General features: G+C 28.8%; 2 protein-coding genes across 3 annotated transcripts; one reads left to right on the top strand and one right to left on the bottom strand.

Annotated features, from left to right (window-relative positions):
* Positions 1–465: 465 nt before the first annotated feature.
* LOC149058477 (uncharacterized) lies at positions 466–4,659 on the bottom strand. Its single transcript, XM_089218378.1, has 4 exons — positions 4,611–4,659; positions 3,081–3,212; positions 2,445–2,582; positions 466–1,596 (listed from the first exon to the last, which is right to left on the bottom strand). Exons 1-4 carry the CDS (start codon positions 4,657–4,659, stop codon positions 1,421–1,423), a joined length of 495 nt encoding a protein of 164 aa, XP_089074504.1. The 3' UTR covers positions 466–1,420.
* Positions 4,660–5,512: 853 nt separating this feature from the next.
* Positions 5,513–13,555, top strand: LOC107167828 (putative peptidase C1-like protein F26E4.3). Of its 2 annotated transcripts, XM_089220860.1 has the most exons (9): positions 5,513–5,585; positions 5,740–5,776; positions 6,309–6,633; positions 7,086–7,149; positions 7,325–7,523; positions 11,364–11,662; positions 11,726–11,925; positions 12,093–12,244; positions 12,599–13,555. In XM_089220860.1, the coding sequence occupies exons 2-9, from the start codon at positions 5,741–5,743 to the stop codon at positions 12,794–12,796; spliced, it is 1,473 nt and encodes a 490-aa protein (XP_089076986.1). In that variant the 5' UTR covers positions 5,513–5,585; position 5,740; the 3' UTR covers positions 12,797–13,555. The 2 variants fall into 2 exon arrangements, with proteins under 2 accessions (XP_089076986.1, XP_089076985.1); XM_089220859.1 differs by having other exon boundaries at positions 5,550–5,776.
* Positions 13,556–16,351: the final 2,796 nt, after the last annotated feature.

Consider the following 16,351-nt stretch of genomic DNA (forward strand, 5'->3'; position numbering starts at 1 on the left):
TAAGTAAAAATCCTTTGTAACCTTTGTTTAGATTTGATTTTTGTAGGTACCTTATGATAATTTAATTTAAATTTAATACATCCATTAATTATTATACATCTACTCAAATATAATACTCATAAGTCATATTCCTACTCATCAATGAGCTGTATTTGAAACCTACTATCCAATACTCGGCAAAAGTAAGTTTTTAGAATTGTATCTTGTATATGTATATGCCCAACAATATTCCAATTTTATCATCCATAGTATTGGTAATCACAGCAATCAACTCAATGATTAGATACCCTCAAAATTTATACAGCTTAATGCCTAAATTCTTCTGTTATTTAAAATAATGATATTTTCTATTTTGATAATAGGTATATTTTTTTTGTTTATAGGTATATTGTTACAATTTATCATACTTATAATTAAAATATAAACTTTATAATTATTATATAGATAACTTCTGGCTACCTAAACAAAGGATTAATGTGTTATAACAACAGTATTTTTCAACTCACTCTAACCTAATTAAATCAGCAGTGTATTAATTTAAGTTTTACAATAAGTAGATAAAAATAGAGTAAGTTCCAATTACCACAGAGTATAAATTACTTGTAATAACAAGATTGCCTTCTAATAATAGGTACCTATTATACAATAGGTATGTTGATCAATTCGAAAGTCAGTAGCTCCAATTCAAAATGCAATGCAGATTTAGTTTTTCTAGTGCAATTTTTTAAAGTAAATTTATGACTAACAGCCTCCCCTATACCAAGGTCAAAATATAACTTCGAGGTTTTTAACTTGAAAATTAAAATTTTAAAATCGATATTTATATAGTTATTATTTATAATATTGAGAAAAAAACAATTTTGATATCAATATTTTTATTTCTGTAACGGGTATTGGGAACGTTAAATCGTTAAAATTGTATTTTTCTTCGAGCGACTTATAATTTTCGGCTACTTGATTTTTGGTATTACCAAAAACGTATTTCGCTAGAATTGCCCACTTGATACTTGAAGCATTGTTGGTCTGTGTTTGTGGGTTGATTACGGCTTTTTATTTTTAATGTAATTTGGTAACGGAATATATGACGAGCCACCCATAGGTGTATATTTATATACGCCTAACAACAAGCCATCTATAGATTGTAAAGTAAATCCACTTCCTTTCGAAGTATATTCGTCTTCCTCGGACATAAGATTGGCTAAATCTATATCAATCTTGTCTTCGATATTTGGTATCCATGAAAATTTCCTTGGCCGAGGTTTTAAATGCACTATTCTCTGCAGAATTGTCGACATGTGGTCTATTGTATGTAGCTTCCAATTTTAGATTATATTTAATTGGGTGTTTAGTTGATAGCAATTTGAGTAATTGTATTAAGTCTCTTTTTGATGTTTCTAGAAAACTGCTGTAGTTGGTCAAATTATCTGTATTTTTCATGTAATATACCAATTGAGTTTATTTGAGAGCGATGTGCCTGCTTAACAAAACCACGGGTATTGACGATGTCCATGCGTGTTTTTTTAACATTTACTGCTTCGTTTGAATTTCCCACATGATGTCCACGCTTAAGACTATCGCGATTTGAATCAGCTGGAACTGAAATCAGATAAATGTTTTACTATTAAAAAAAAAAAGTGTTTAGGAAAAATAAATTCGTATTTTATTTGGCTTGAACATCGATGTCTACATGCAAATATTATAATTAGTTGAGTACGTTACATGAAATTATAATATGTCTTACACAACTGATACCTATGAGAATATAGGTTTATGAAATCATTTTATAGCAATGTTTAATATTTACTTATGTTCTTGTCTGAATTATGTAATTTTTATCAAGATTTTTAAATATGTACCCATTATAACTACCCAAATATGTTTTCATTAGGAATAATATTAAATGTATATATGTTTTCATAGAAAAATAAGAAATTCCTATTGCATTATTAAATATGTATAAGATCAAATATATTTATCAAAACATCTATGTCTGTACTTAAGAATATATATAATAAATTAAAATTATTTTAATATATTATTACACAAGTTTATCAGAAATTATTTAACAATTTATTTTACTAATATTTTTAATATGTATGTAGGTATATTATTAACGAGGCCAACTATGCTAGTTGTACAAGATTTTATCTAAATTATGATATTTTGCCATAATTTTATACAATTTAGGTTATTTTTTCCTATTTTTTACTAACACGTGATGATTTTTATGTATAAACACTGAGATACTTTTAATAGTATAAGGATTGTATCCTAACGGTTTGAACACAAAAGATAATATCATTTTTATTTAAAATATTTTTGTATACCTACAGCAATATTTTGTTTTAATAATTTGTCGATAAAGTTATATTCCTACACGAAGTGTTTTATTAGTTTCTACAGAGTAATATAAGTAAGTTATAAAGTATGAATAAGATATTTACCTTCATAATTGTAAATTTGTTCATTCGGTTTCAAAAAATCTTGAAGTTCTCGCTTGGTTATGGTTGGTTGTTGTTGGATTATAATATTTGAACCGGAAAATAGTATTATTATTATTAATTTGTTTATGAATATTTTATCTAATACATTTTTATATTGTGAAAAAATAATACTTACGATGTTTTTCTTTGCTATGTCTGATGAGGTTATCTCTTCGTCTGCAGAATATTTCTGAGCATATACTGCATACGATTTTAGTGGATATATTATGTGACTTTACATGTCTGTGTAGATTTTTAATCAATGCAAAGGTTTTATCGCATACACTGCACGAAAGCATGATTTTGATAAAACACTAGTCGAACTCGCGAAACAAAACTTCACACTTCAACGAATAGATGAGTAATGAAACACAGTAGAACCTTATTAAACCGGACTAATATGGGCTCTAGCTAGGTTGTCCGATTTAATGAAAGTCCGGTTAGGGACAAAAACATATCCCTATTATAGATTTATGAATATTATATTAAACTAATTACTATATATTATGATATATTGCAACATAAAATTAGATCCAGCAAAAACATTACATATTAACGTAATGTATATAATCATAATTATTATATATTTAGGCACACTTTCATTAACTGGTTTGAAAAAACTGCTAGTCTTTTGTTGTGATCCTTTTGCATTTATTTCTCGTATTAATAACTCACGTAGATGCCTCAAATATTCGTAATAATATGCAGATATATTTTCATCGTCGTTATCTTCAACATATTTAAGGACAATATTCAAATAGTCTTTAATTTCACTAAGTTTTAGCTTAGACTTGATACTATCATCTACTTCATCTTGTACGTATATTCATCCGTTTCAGAGTTTTCTGCAGCGATGAGGCTTTCAAAAATCTCTTCTTCTGTTAAAATATGATAGCTATTATGTTTATTTTAGTTTACGGCATAATATATTGCGTATTTTTCGTAATATTACATAACTGTCCGGATTAAGCGAAGTCTAAGAGAAATTGTCTTTCTTAATAAAAAAAAAAAATTCAACCCCCCCCCCCCCTCCCCACCGAAATTTTTTCCTGCGTTCGCCCCTGGTTTTATCTAAGCGAATTATTGACGAATGCGTTAATATCAAACTAGTGGTGGTGGAAAAATGAACTACAGTGTTCATTAAAGTAAAATAAATAATTTGATTTTTATAATACTTGTAAAATATTTGTATACACTTGAACGGTAGTAACAGCCTGATATTATATTGCTCTGTACACTATACTTTATGGCTGGAATTCATCGACAATACTCGGACGTGACACTACAGGCTTGTATACAGGTCTGTAGTCGGATGATGTTGTTAGGGCCCGAGGACGGGTGGCAGGGTATCAAATATAATTTAGGGTGGTACTCTGTTGGATTGGAATGTTTCAATGTTTATAATAATTGTGACTATGTATGAGTCTGTATGTAATTTAATGAACAAAAGCCTGGTCGGCTTATTTGAATACTATATGGAATACTGGAATCTTGTGTGTGTATGTGTGATACATTTCGATGTAGAACGTATGATTTAGCCAGATGTGTATTCGAATGTGATTATAATCTGGAAATAGTAGGCAGGTATAATATTTTTGTTGCGGGTTGCCTATACCTACTTGGTAATTTATATAAGATTCGGAGGAGCCTGTACTACGAATTGCCTATACAAAGGAGTCTATATATTATGCTTTTACATGTAAAATTCAAGGGGGAGGAGGTCCAGAACTGTACTTTTCATACTACTGTTGGTCCATTTTTTCGAAACGTTAATAAGTTGATGTCAGTGCAGTATTTGTTTTCTCTCACAGTCATAAAACCACACGGATCAAAAAATCAAACGTAGGTACTCGCGTGAAATTTTTGTTTTTTTTAAAAATTTTTTTGAATTTTTGAGTAATCTTAGAAGTTAGAGTGAAATCATTTATTACAAAAATAAGTGCTTACGGACATAATGTAGAAGGGAGAATTGAGGGGCTACGTGCCATCTTACCACCTTGGTAGGTATAGCTGGTCTCATCCTGGCGCTTATACTTTCCATATATTAATTGACTATTATCTACCCATATATTATTATTATTAAAAATGTACACAATGTATAATTCCGGTTTCCGACAATTGAAATACTTTCAACTTTGTATGCACTATGCTCAATACCATCATTTTCGTAGTTCATCGCAACAAAAGTAGGTAGGTAGATATTCATATTTTCATTAAATAATGCAATTATGAAAACAAAATAATATAATTAAGTAGTAAGACGTAAGTCCTCGTTTAACGTCGAGGTTAAGTCCATCCAACGAACAACACTTTAAAAATTATCCAAAGTTGTTCATTGCGGGTTTTCGGAAATCGTCGAAAAGGTTTCATAATTTGTTGGTTTATTTTATACGAAAAAAGTCCTTCTATATATCTTCACATCAAATTAGCTGCCAATATTTTCTAAAAACGTTTAAACGTTATTAAAATAATGTTAACAATTAATAATAAGTAATAACTATGAGTTACAGAATAGAAATATGAAATATTCAGATAACCTTAATACTTAGTTACATGCGATTTTAAACCGATTAACCTATATAAATTTCACAAGATGCCTCAACGTTTTAAAGTAAAAATGAATTATCCTGTACAATCTAAAAAATATCGTAGATTATTATCAGAATATTAATATATTTATTGTACCTAATATCTACCTATTATTATTCAATGGATAAAATATAATATGGTAATGTTAAAAATAGGTACTGAGCCAAAAATCCTATCGATTTATTTCGTATAAATATTGAATAGTAATAAAATTGCAATAAAAAAACTCTTTCTAGGTATTTAAAAAAAATCAAATCCTCATCGTAATTGAACAAACGAGGCCAGAGGGAGATTCTATATACCCGCATTACCCACCTAATAACGAGCATTATAACTATATTATTATTCACCAGTGTGGCAGTGTCTGATTTATATTACCTGTTTTATTACTTTATTAGCATAATATAATAAAATTTCAAAACAAATATGTTGAATATTAAATGGTTGTATGATATAATCTGTTGATCTACTGCTTCAGGTAGTCCAGTAGATACAAGTATATCGTCGATGTTGGTAAGTCTAAAATCAACACTATGATAACGAGCAGAACGTATAATTACAAATTTTTCGACGGACGTTATATTATGCTATTTTAAAAATAATTTTGTTCATGATTCAGAGAATAGATACCCTCATAGAGTATTATTTAGAAATATATATTTTGCAGCATGTGGAATCGATGGACGTTTCACTTTGAGTATAATGTAAGTAACATTATATGTGCCTAATAATATCGTAGTAAATATTTGATGTGTTATTTAGATTTTAGACATTTTTATTTTAGAATTCGTAAGTCGCAACACAAGTGTTTGCATCACTCTAAACATCAATGTAGAGTAAAAATATTTTTTAATAATTTTAACGAATTATTCGAATGATTTCAAATATGAAATAGAAATGTATTATTTTAAATTTTATTTGAAGTTTGATGGTTTGCACTATAAAAGTATAAAATATAATATAACTTCTGATGATTTTTTCTTTGAATATTATACAATTTTTATTTTGTTTTTTTTTTTTAAACTTATTTCACTGAACAATGAAATATTATCTTTTATAAATCCGGATAAATATCTTTTATCTACCGGAAATGGAGTCTATCCCCTCTACGCAGTCGATCATTTTAACATGTAGTTTTCAATTTTATCAGTTGCAAAAATGTATGGAATTTTATTGAAATATCTTCTTATCCAGTGTCGTTTCAAAAACGTTGAATTACGCTTTTTTATTTATCAGATGAAGGAGAGTCACCAGAATTGCAGTCAGCTGACCGTAGTGGTTGCTGCAGCAGCGATGGTAACGTTGGCAAGCACCCTGAAAATCGTGGCGGCCAACGAAGGCATCGCAGACGACTTAGCCGGAGATTATTGCGCAAAAGTTGGATGTTGTACTGAGAGGCGGGACGAGGGTTGTTCTGCGCCAATATTGGGCACGATGTGCTATTGCGACGATTTCTGTTACTTTAACCGCACCGGGTCCAATGACTGTTGTCCGGACTTTATGTCGTTCTGCAAAGGCGTCGAATCACCTCCGCCGGAACCACTGCTAAACAACCCCAAACGTAAGAGGTTTTCGCCTTATAAGACGATGTTTGTGTACTAATTTTTTTTTATTCTGACCCACGCGAAAATGTTCGATCAACAGAACCTAAGTACTACAGCCATCATGTGTGGTTAGTTTTAGTATTAGAGAGATTTGACCTACTGCATCAATCTTAAAGATAATGTAACTGTATTTAAAATGCTCGTAACTAGCATTTAACTCCAAACATGTCGTAAAAAGTCAACACATGGACAAAGATAATGTTCTTAACTTTAAGTTTGATGATAAGTCAATTCACTTTAATAGCATTTTTTAAAGCTTATAATAACACAATAGGTTGGTTCTATTGAATGCAAATTTCCCATGTTATTTGTAGGTCAGAGAGAGGATTTAGGAATTCATAACTTTACCTATTAGTTATGTTATACCTATAACCAAAATCGTATTTTTTTACTTATCTTTTATTTCTAGCAAAATATACTGAAAAACCGAATTGTAATCACGGAGAAGTGGTGAATATAAACTGCAATGAATGGTGAGCATATTTTTATAAACATTACCTAACAATTTAATAAACATGGTTTAATATTTAGAATTTTTTTTTTTAAAGTGTTGAAATAAAAAAAACATATAATTTGAAATTTATACTCACAAAAACTTTCTTGTAATATTACAATATTAATTGTTTTAAATATTGTTATTAATGGTAGCCGATGTCGAAAAACCAATGAAAACCCGACGCTGATATGTAACCATAATGAATGTCTTATCGATCCTTCACTCTTGGACGTGATTAAAAACCAAAGTCGTCAACTAGGGTGGTCTGCCAAAAATTACAGTGAATTTTGGGGTAAGACGTATGACGATGGACTTAAGTGGCGGCTAGGTACACTGCAATCACCGGAAAAGGTGTGTGTAATTATATTCACGATTTTATTTTGGCACTGATGTATATAAGTATATAAGTACCTATGTATAATTTTTAACTGTATAAGTTATTGTCAAAATTCGAGAAGTATATTTGTTTCATATAATACTTTTAGAAGCAAAACCAATCTATATACATATGATTGTTACCTATTAAACGGAGTGATCTATATAACGCAAAACATTTATTATTGCATAAAACACTTTTTGGAAAAAAATATTATATTTTTTAATATTTTTTATTGGTATCATTTTCACTTCTTTTTGAATGATGAAATACATTTTTAATTATATATTCTGAAGCAGAATTGAGAGTATTATTTGGAGTATACCGATCTATAAAAATCAAACTTTGGATAAGTAATTTATTAGAATTATAAGTGTTTAAAGTTTAGATGAATGGAGTAGTTAAAATTTCGTGGGGTATCCCTCTGTACCACTCCATTAGTTTAAACTTTAAAAACTTGTAAGTAACGCATAAACTATATTGCCAATAATTTGATTTTTATTAATCGAAGTTGTGACAGCATTACATATTTTGGGATATATTTTTGGTACAACCTTTGACGATTATAGAACTAGATGGTAAATGCTTACACTTGTTATTTTGTTTTATATAATAACTGATAATTTTTAGATTTCATTTACCAGTTAACAGTAGTTATATATTTTATTAATTGATAATTTATTTAAATAGATTTAAATTATTACATATCATTAAAATTAAAACATACTTATTGGAAGTTATTGCAATTAATACATTTTTTTATCATAATTATATTGACGTTACCACTTTTCAGCTTATAAAATAGATTTTTTACATGAATTACATACATAATTAAGTATATTTTAAAAATAATAAGTGATTGAATATAATTGGTTTTTTTTTAAAAAAAGAAGCTTATAGCAAAATATAAATCATACAAAACAAAATAATTTTAATAATTTAACTTTTTACAGTTATAAAATAAAATAATACCCATAAGATCTGTTTTGACAATTTTGGTCAATTTTCCAATTCTAAATAGTAAACTTAACTCATTTTTATAAGGTCCAAAATTTGTTTCTAAAGTTGCATTCCATAATTTTAATGATTTGTTTACCTATAAGTAGACATGAGGCCCAAACATTTATACAGAGTGCCCTATCCCTAGCGCCGTCACTTAATCGGAATGTTCAACTATTCTAATTTGGAACAAGAGATTCATCAAGCATGCTTATCCCCTTTTTTCTTTAATATTGAAGTTGTTTGAAGTCTGATTTTTGGAATCTTTAAATACACTCGAAGACCATATTTTGAAATTGTCGAGATTTTTTGTATCATTTAAGGAGTGTCAGGTGATGGCGATACAAACTTTTTTCAAATGAATATCCCCTTTTTTACTGTAAATTATTGAGCGGATATTTTTTTGTTGAGAATTTTAATGTATCGAAATCAAATTTTGAACTAGTAATTTCCTAGTTATTAAAATGTTTGTACTGAGGATATTAGTCTTTAAAAATCGTTTTACAAAAGTATAAAATACACGTACTATTGGAACTAGTATTTATGATATTTAGGTCTTTTTTTACAAATTATTTATGTTGATAGATTAATATTAATGACTAATATTTTCAAATCCACCATATATCACATATTTTATAAACCTGAACCGTGGATTTTTTATCCTTAGAACACAAATTTAAATAACTCAAACAGTAATCATTAGAATTTTAATTTCAATACATTAAAATTCTCAAAAAAATTATCTCCTAAATAATTTGTAGTAAAAAAGGAGGGTTATAATTTGAAAAAACGAAAGTTTGCATCGCTACAGGACACTTCTTAAGACTCTTAAGTGGTACAAAAGATTTCCATGATTTGAAAATATTGTCTTTGAGTACCTATATTTAAAGATTACAAAAACCAGATTTTGAATAACTTCATCATTAAAAAAAAAAGCGGGTAAGTCGTGTATGTCGCTCTGCTGTACAGTAGGTTACAAGTGGGTTACTGTAATGGATGGAATTAAATTTGAATCCAATGATATTATATCATTGTATACGAAAAACGATTCTGAGCGAAGACGGTTTATCTGTCTAGGATATATTATAGATTATTAAAAATTTTCAAATCTTAGTTTTAAAAAGAAAAATTTTTATGAATTTCTAGTTTGAAATAATTTGCGAATTTTCGTGATTTTTACGTATTTAGTCAAAATTTGAACTTTAAATGCTTATAAAAAAAAATTGTGCCTACGAAGTTTTAATATTTTTTAACTTCTATTGTTACAATGTATTAGAAGCTTTGTAATAAATTTTCAAGCTTTTCTACCGAACAAATAAATTTTTATCGATATTTATAGAAAAAAAAACTAATAAAGTTGAAAAATTAAAATGTCCATTAACAGCTCAAAACAAATCTAAATATTTTGAAAATTCTATCAAATATATAACACGCCTATATAAACATTCAGTCAAAATTTCAAGTATCTGTGGTAATTTGTTTTAGAGTTACACCAAAATAAGGAAATCGCTAAAAGTGAAAATCCAATGTTGTAAAAATTTAAATTTCAAATGCTCATAAAAATTTAATTTGAATTTCAGGTGGAATTTTTATTTGTGATAAAGATTGAAAAACTTGTAAGGAATCTTGTATTAAATTTTTAAATCTTAGATTTAAAAAGAAAATTTTTTATGAATTTCTAGCTTAAAATAATTTGTGAATTTTCGTGATTTTTACGTATTTTGTCAAAATTCAAACTTTGAATGCTTATAAAAAAAAATTGTGACTATGAATTTCTTTTATTTTTCAACTGCTATTGAAACAATATGTTAAGAGCCTTGTATTAAATTTTCAAGCTTTTCTACCCAACAAATAAATTTTTATCGATATTAATTTAAAAAAAACTAATAATGATCGAAAATTTGAAATGCCTATGAATAGTTCAACTTAAGTCGAAATTTTTTGAAAATTGCATGGTGGATAGAATATACTTATATAAACATTAGGTGAAAATTTCATGTATCTATGGTCTTTTGTTTTAAAGTTACATCAAAAACCAAAATCGATTTTGTCGAAAAATGAGTTTGCGTAAAATTTCCCGTTTTTCCCTTAATTTTTAGTTTTTTTTTCTCAATTATTTAGAAAAGTATTAAGAATTTTTTACTTTTGACCCCCCAAAGTACCAACTAGATTCACTTTCTGATCGAACGAGGTACTGAAGTCAAAAATCGAAGAATTTTTACTGCCCCAAAACGTGATGACAGACACAAAAAAAAAAATAAAAAAAAAAAATACACATCATGGTAAAATCAATACATTCATCGCTCCGCTCAGAATCTAAAAGAAGTGAGCATGCTTGGTGAATTATCCTGTATATTTATTTTAGAAAATGTTGTTTTTCAATGACTAAAAATTATATATATGCTAAATAAGTATTTTCAAAAATGTTAATAGTTTTTAAAATTATAAATGTCTTACGTTAAAAGATCGTCCTGTATATAAATTATTGAACTTCCATTAAAATTTTTAATTTGACTGCAGTTAGTAGTTACTACCTACATATTATTACTATGTTCTATATAAATATTTTAAGAATAATTACATTATGGCGGTAAAATAATAAAATATTTTTAAAACATATATTATTTAACTATGTACATTGTATCAATATGTTAGTATCACAACTATTTTAATAAACTTTTTGAAACGTTATTTTGCTGAATAATAAATTACGATAGGATTGTTAATTAAACAATAAATAATACAATCATTGTAGGCTTGAGTTTTTTTCTAAAGATTGTTTTTATATTGTGATTTTTAAATGTTTTTTTATTCAGATCTTACAAATTATACCTTTGAAAGCTGTGTTTCACCGAGAATATCCAAAGTCATCTTTCGATCTCCGCAAAGTTTTTGGTGATAATATTACCGATCCTGTCGATCAGGGTTGGTGTGGTGCGTCCTGGGCTATTAGTACTGCTCAAGTGGCCACCGACCGTTTTGTTATAATGACAAAAGGACTGATGGGCGACGCGCTGTCACCGAAACACCTGTTGTCCTGTAACAATCTTGACCTACAACGAGGATGCCAAGGCGGCCATTTAACCAGTGCTTGGAATTGGATTAGGAAATTTGGGTGAGTGAAAAGAAAAGTGTGTATAACATGCCTATATTTATTCGTTACAAATGTGATTTGTAGACTTGTCACAGAAGAATGTTATCCGTGGGATGGTAGGGCGACAGGTTGTGCGGTGTCTAATCAAAGGAATAACAATAACTTGATCGTGTCATGTCCACGTTCGGCCAAAACTGCGCAACTCAGACGAGTTGGTCTGATGTACAGGGTGGCCACAGAAGAGGGTATTATGTATGAGATCATGAATTGGGGATCAGTTCAAGGTGCGTACTGTAATTGATTTTGCCATTTTTATAACGATAGTTTCATACTTTATTGCGTATTTTAAATTATTAACCGACACAATCAAACGCTTACTAGAATTCGTATGTGTACATGCAACCTTGTACTTATTAAGTTCACAGTAATATTATTATTGTTATGTTTATAGCCATGATAAAAGTGTCCAAAGAATTTTTCATGTACGAATCGGGAGTATACAAGTGTTCAAAGTTGGCTTCAGGATCGAGAACAGGATACCATGCTGTAAGGATTGTTGGTTGGGGTGAAGAACAACAGAATGGAAAAACAGTCAAATATTGGGTAGGTACATAATATATTATACTGATATAATGATGATAGTCAAATTGGCACATGATTATAATAATATTATCTGCATTGTCATTTATCATGTGAGTGTACAGAATTAATTATAAATTGACATGAAAACATTATATTTTGTTGGCTGACAAAATATTATCATGTTAAAGCAATATTTCACTAGTAGATTTTAGTTTTGTTTTTGAAAAAAATTTAATGGCGCGAAAATTATGGTACAATTGTACCGAAAAATCCATTACATTGTCTTAAAAAAAAAAAATGAGTTACATGTATATTGTATACACTAAAATGTGTTACTACCTACCAATAAAAGTTGTCCTTGTTTTTATTATTTAGATCGTTGCAAATTCATGGGGACTTTGGTGGGGTGAAAATGGGTACTTCAGGATACTGAAAGGAACCAACGAGTGTCAGATTGAAGACTTTGTTGTAGCCGCGATGGCAGACATCGGGAATTTCTGTAACGTTGCGGATTGGCCATTCAGAGAAAACGCTTCATACACATTAAATGGCACCAAAATCGATATTTCTTAAGAATAAATTTATACATAAAAAGTAGTTCAATAAATTCATAAAGCAGGAAAAATGGAACAATGGAATAACAATTATTCATAATATTATATTATCGAAATATATATCTTATTTTTCTGCAACTTCGCCTTCCTCTTAAATATTTGGGGTCGGCTATCTTTGTCTTACATCTCCACTTTTTTCAATTTTCTACATTCTCTATGCACACACATCATTCTCAATAGTATCTACCCATCTATTTATTGGTCTTCTTCTTCCTCTTTACCTTTTAATGTTCATTTTCATAACTACTATTATACCGTCTTGTTTCCTCTTGCCTCATTACATACTCAAACCATCTCAATCTATTTTTTCTCATCTTGTCCAGTTTCGACGCTACACCATTACTACTTCTAACGCAGTGGTCCCCAATACGCGGCCCTTAAACAAATTTAATGGGGCCAGCACTAAAATTATAAAATTAAATTATACATTCTAAAATCTAAAATCCCAAGTCCAATCCAATTCCAAGAAAAAACGTTTGTGTCATTCATGAACTTTTCCTACAATACCCTTTCTTAACAAAATATTCTGTCTCATTTTATTATTATTATTTATTGTTTTTACTATAGTTTTTTTCAACCAAGCCAACCAATCCCTCTTATGTACCCCTCTATCTATTGTGCTTATTATACAAATATTTTATAAAGATTGTACTAATTAAAATAAGTATGACAAAAATAAAAAATATGTAAGCGGCTCGCAAGTGATTTTCAAAAATTATATTAGCCTAACTTTTTTAAAATTTAGCTTTCAGCCTCATAGGAATTCTCTTATCACATAAGACGCCTGATATTTTTCTCCATTTCACCCACCCACCACGTTTCTTTGTTTTCTGGTAAACTATTTTTGATTTCACCAACAACCATTTTTGTTTTTTGCTATATTCATGTATACCTTTTTAACGGGACGCAACTAAGGTGACCCGATATTTTCAACACAAGTGGCCATCCTTCCATCTCCAAATCTCATTTATATCTCTCTCAACATTTCACCCAGCTTTTTATTTTACTTTCTTTGTAAATGTTTTTTTCTTTATTTAGTATTGATTTCCACCACCTAATTCTGCTCTCCTTTTCGGTCTTCTTTTTTAAAATTTAATACACTCACTCTCTTTCCACTACACCATACTTTCATTATCATCAATCTATACTGTGTTAATACACTCTCTCTAAGAATTATTTTACAATCTTTTAATATTTTTATATCACCACATAAAATAAGCTATTTCTTATATGATGTTCTTTTTTTCTAAAATACGTATTGATTATTGCAATATCACACGATGCTGCAAAATACAAAACTTTTTCTCCAGCCTAATTTATCTTGCTAAAACCATGATTTTTCATACTCTACCCTATCACTATTTACATGTCCATTCATATCACCACCAATCACAGCATCATCATCACCTGGTATTCCTTGCATCATCTCATCCACCTCTCGCCAAAACTCTTCATTTTCTATTTCTTCACATCCTACTTATATATATTATATAATAATTCCATCACATTTTCTCCTTACGTTGACTATCTTTAGTTTTCATCTCTTCGTCCAATATTAATCCAACACTATTTTTAGTACTAGTCCTACTTGAATATATTATCTTAAAGTTGCGCTTTATTCCGTGTCTTCTGTTTCCCGAAAACATAAAGACAATTTTTTTTAACCATTTTCTGTTTATTATCAGTGTTGCTGAATTATCATGCGAATTTGAACTAAATTTTTAACGTTCATTCTATATTTATTACTATTTTTAACACCAGAGTATAAATAACTCTAAATAAACGACTGTATGTAACTTTTAGGTAAGTAGATAACGTATAATTATTCTTATTTTAAATATTATTATTAATATAAATCACTTTTTATTCTATCATAATCTGTTATATTAAATACATATATCATAAGTGTGTAAACAAATGTACCTATAATAATAAGAACTTACATAGAACTTATTGTTGTGTAGGAACTTACTTCTCTTATTTAAGTTATGAGTAGGAACTAACATATAAAATTGTATAATGTGTAGGTTTAAATGGTTTAATTTATTCAGAGGATGTTTTGTTTTAATCTAACGCGTTGGCCGTGGGATGTTTTAAAATTTAATTCATTGCGATATGGGTTCGAACTCAGAAGTCATACGTACACTAAAGCAGTTATTGAATATAATTTAAAATAATAATAATAACAATAATATATTGAATTATTATAATATTTGCGGGATGGCGCGCATAAAACACAATGTGAACGTAATCGTACGCATAATAATATTATTATGCAGCGCGTACAGTCGGCGGAAATAATAATAATAAAAATCGTGAAAAAAAATTGCGAACAATTCGTAGCTATATATTATTATTGTGGATCTCACGTATATAATACATATTATTGTAATGTGCACTTGCTGCAGTATCGTTGTAAAATCGCGACCTGCAAGAGCGCCACGGGCGTCCGTCGCCTCGACGTTTATTTATTATAAATTATAAATTATAATATTTTGTATAATATTCTATAACTTCAGTATGGTAGTATCACTATGGTATCGTATCATACTTTCAGAGCGCATATTTTTTTTCCATGCACATTAATTATAATATACATTACAACGATAAATAATAATATTCTGTGTTATTCATAGGTATATTGTTGTTATGTTTTTTGCGATTTATTATTACGCCTGGGTATATTATCATCTACGACGACAAACGATTTCTCTTCGCAGGTCAATTCGCTTATTCGCCGTGGTCAAAAGTATAAAAATATTGTTCTATTATAATATAATATACACTATAGGTACAAAGAGATATTCAACAAGAATTTCAACCAATATTTTTTTTATAATAGTTCTACATATAATTATTCAAAACCTGATTCATGAAATTTTTAAATATTCGTATGTATAACAAAATTACTAAAAATTCTTAAACATTTAATTTTTTCCGAATTTTGATTTAAAAAAACTTAAAAACAAACTTAAACACCTTCTCAATATCAGAGGTTTTTGGATGATAGTACCCAATAAATCTATCTATAAATTCAAAGGTGTATGTGTGTGTATGTCTAAAGCATTTATTTGCTGTACTTACCATTCTTTGTATCTTATCATATCCACCACATAATTATGCCTATTTCTAATCTAATATACTTAAACGTTTCCACCTTCTCAAATCTCATTTATTCTATTTCTAAATCCGTGAAAATGTATATGGGGGGGGGAGTGGCTGGGGTAACGTACGTGAATAGGACGAGATAATATTAATAAGTACTTTGTTTTGCTTTCTTTAGCTAATATATCAGGTTTAGTGTTGTCGCTTTTAGGTTTGCTTTTGATTCAGTTGCAATCATAATGTCATAATTATTTGAGAATTCGAGAGGATTGGATTTAATTAAAAAAAGTTCCGTTACATACCATAATAGTATAATATACTAAATTAGTAAGACGATTACGTTTTGCGTTGCACTCGTGCAACTTAGGTTGATTGCTCCGTGAATAATAAGGCGCGTTATTTTCAATTT

The sequence above is a fragment of the Diuraphis noxia genome, unplaced genomic scaffold (assembly GCF_037042655.1).
Source record: "Diuraphis noxia isolate RWA-SAM2 unplaced genomic scaffold, SU_Dnox_SAM2 contig0002, whole genome shotgun sequence".
Lineage (NCBI taxonomy): Eukaryota > Metazoa > Arthropoda > Insecta > Hemiptera > Aphididae > Diuraphis > Diuraphis noxia.

Bases quoted from the DNA above. Each gene is read 5' to 3' on its own strand.
- LOC149058477 (XM_089218378.1), bottom strand. From the start codon at position 4,659: ATGAACTACGAAAATGATGGTATTGAGCATAGTGCATACAAAGTTGAA. The intron at 3,213-4,610 runs GTATTTCAATTG...AATATGTTGAAG, and splicing joins TAGTGCATACAAAGTTGAAA to ATAACGACGATGAAAATATA. The intron at 1,597-2,444 runs GTAAATATCTTA...ATCTGATTTCAG, and splicing joins ACAAATTTACAATTATGAAG to TTCCAGCTGATTCAAATCGC.
- LOC107167828 (XM_089220860.1), top strand. From the start codon at position 5,741: ATGTGGAATCGATGGACGTTTCACTTTGAGTATAAT. The intron at 7,524-11,363 runs GTGTGTGTAATT...TTTTTTATTCAG, and splicing joins CACTGCAATCACCGGAAAAG to ATCTTACAAATTATACCTTT. The intron at 12,245-12,598 runs GTAGGTACATAA...TTTATTATTTAG, and splicing joins GAAAAACAGTCAAATATTGG to ATCGTTGCAAATTCATGGGG.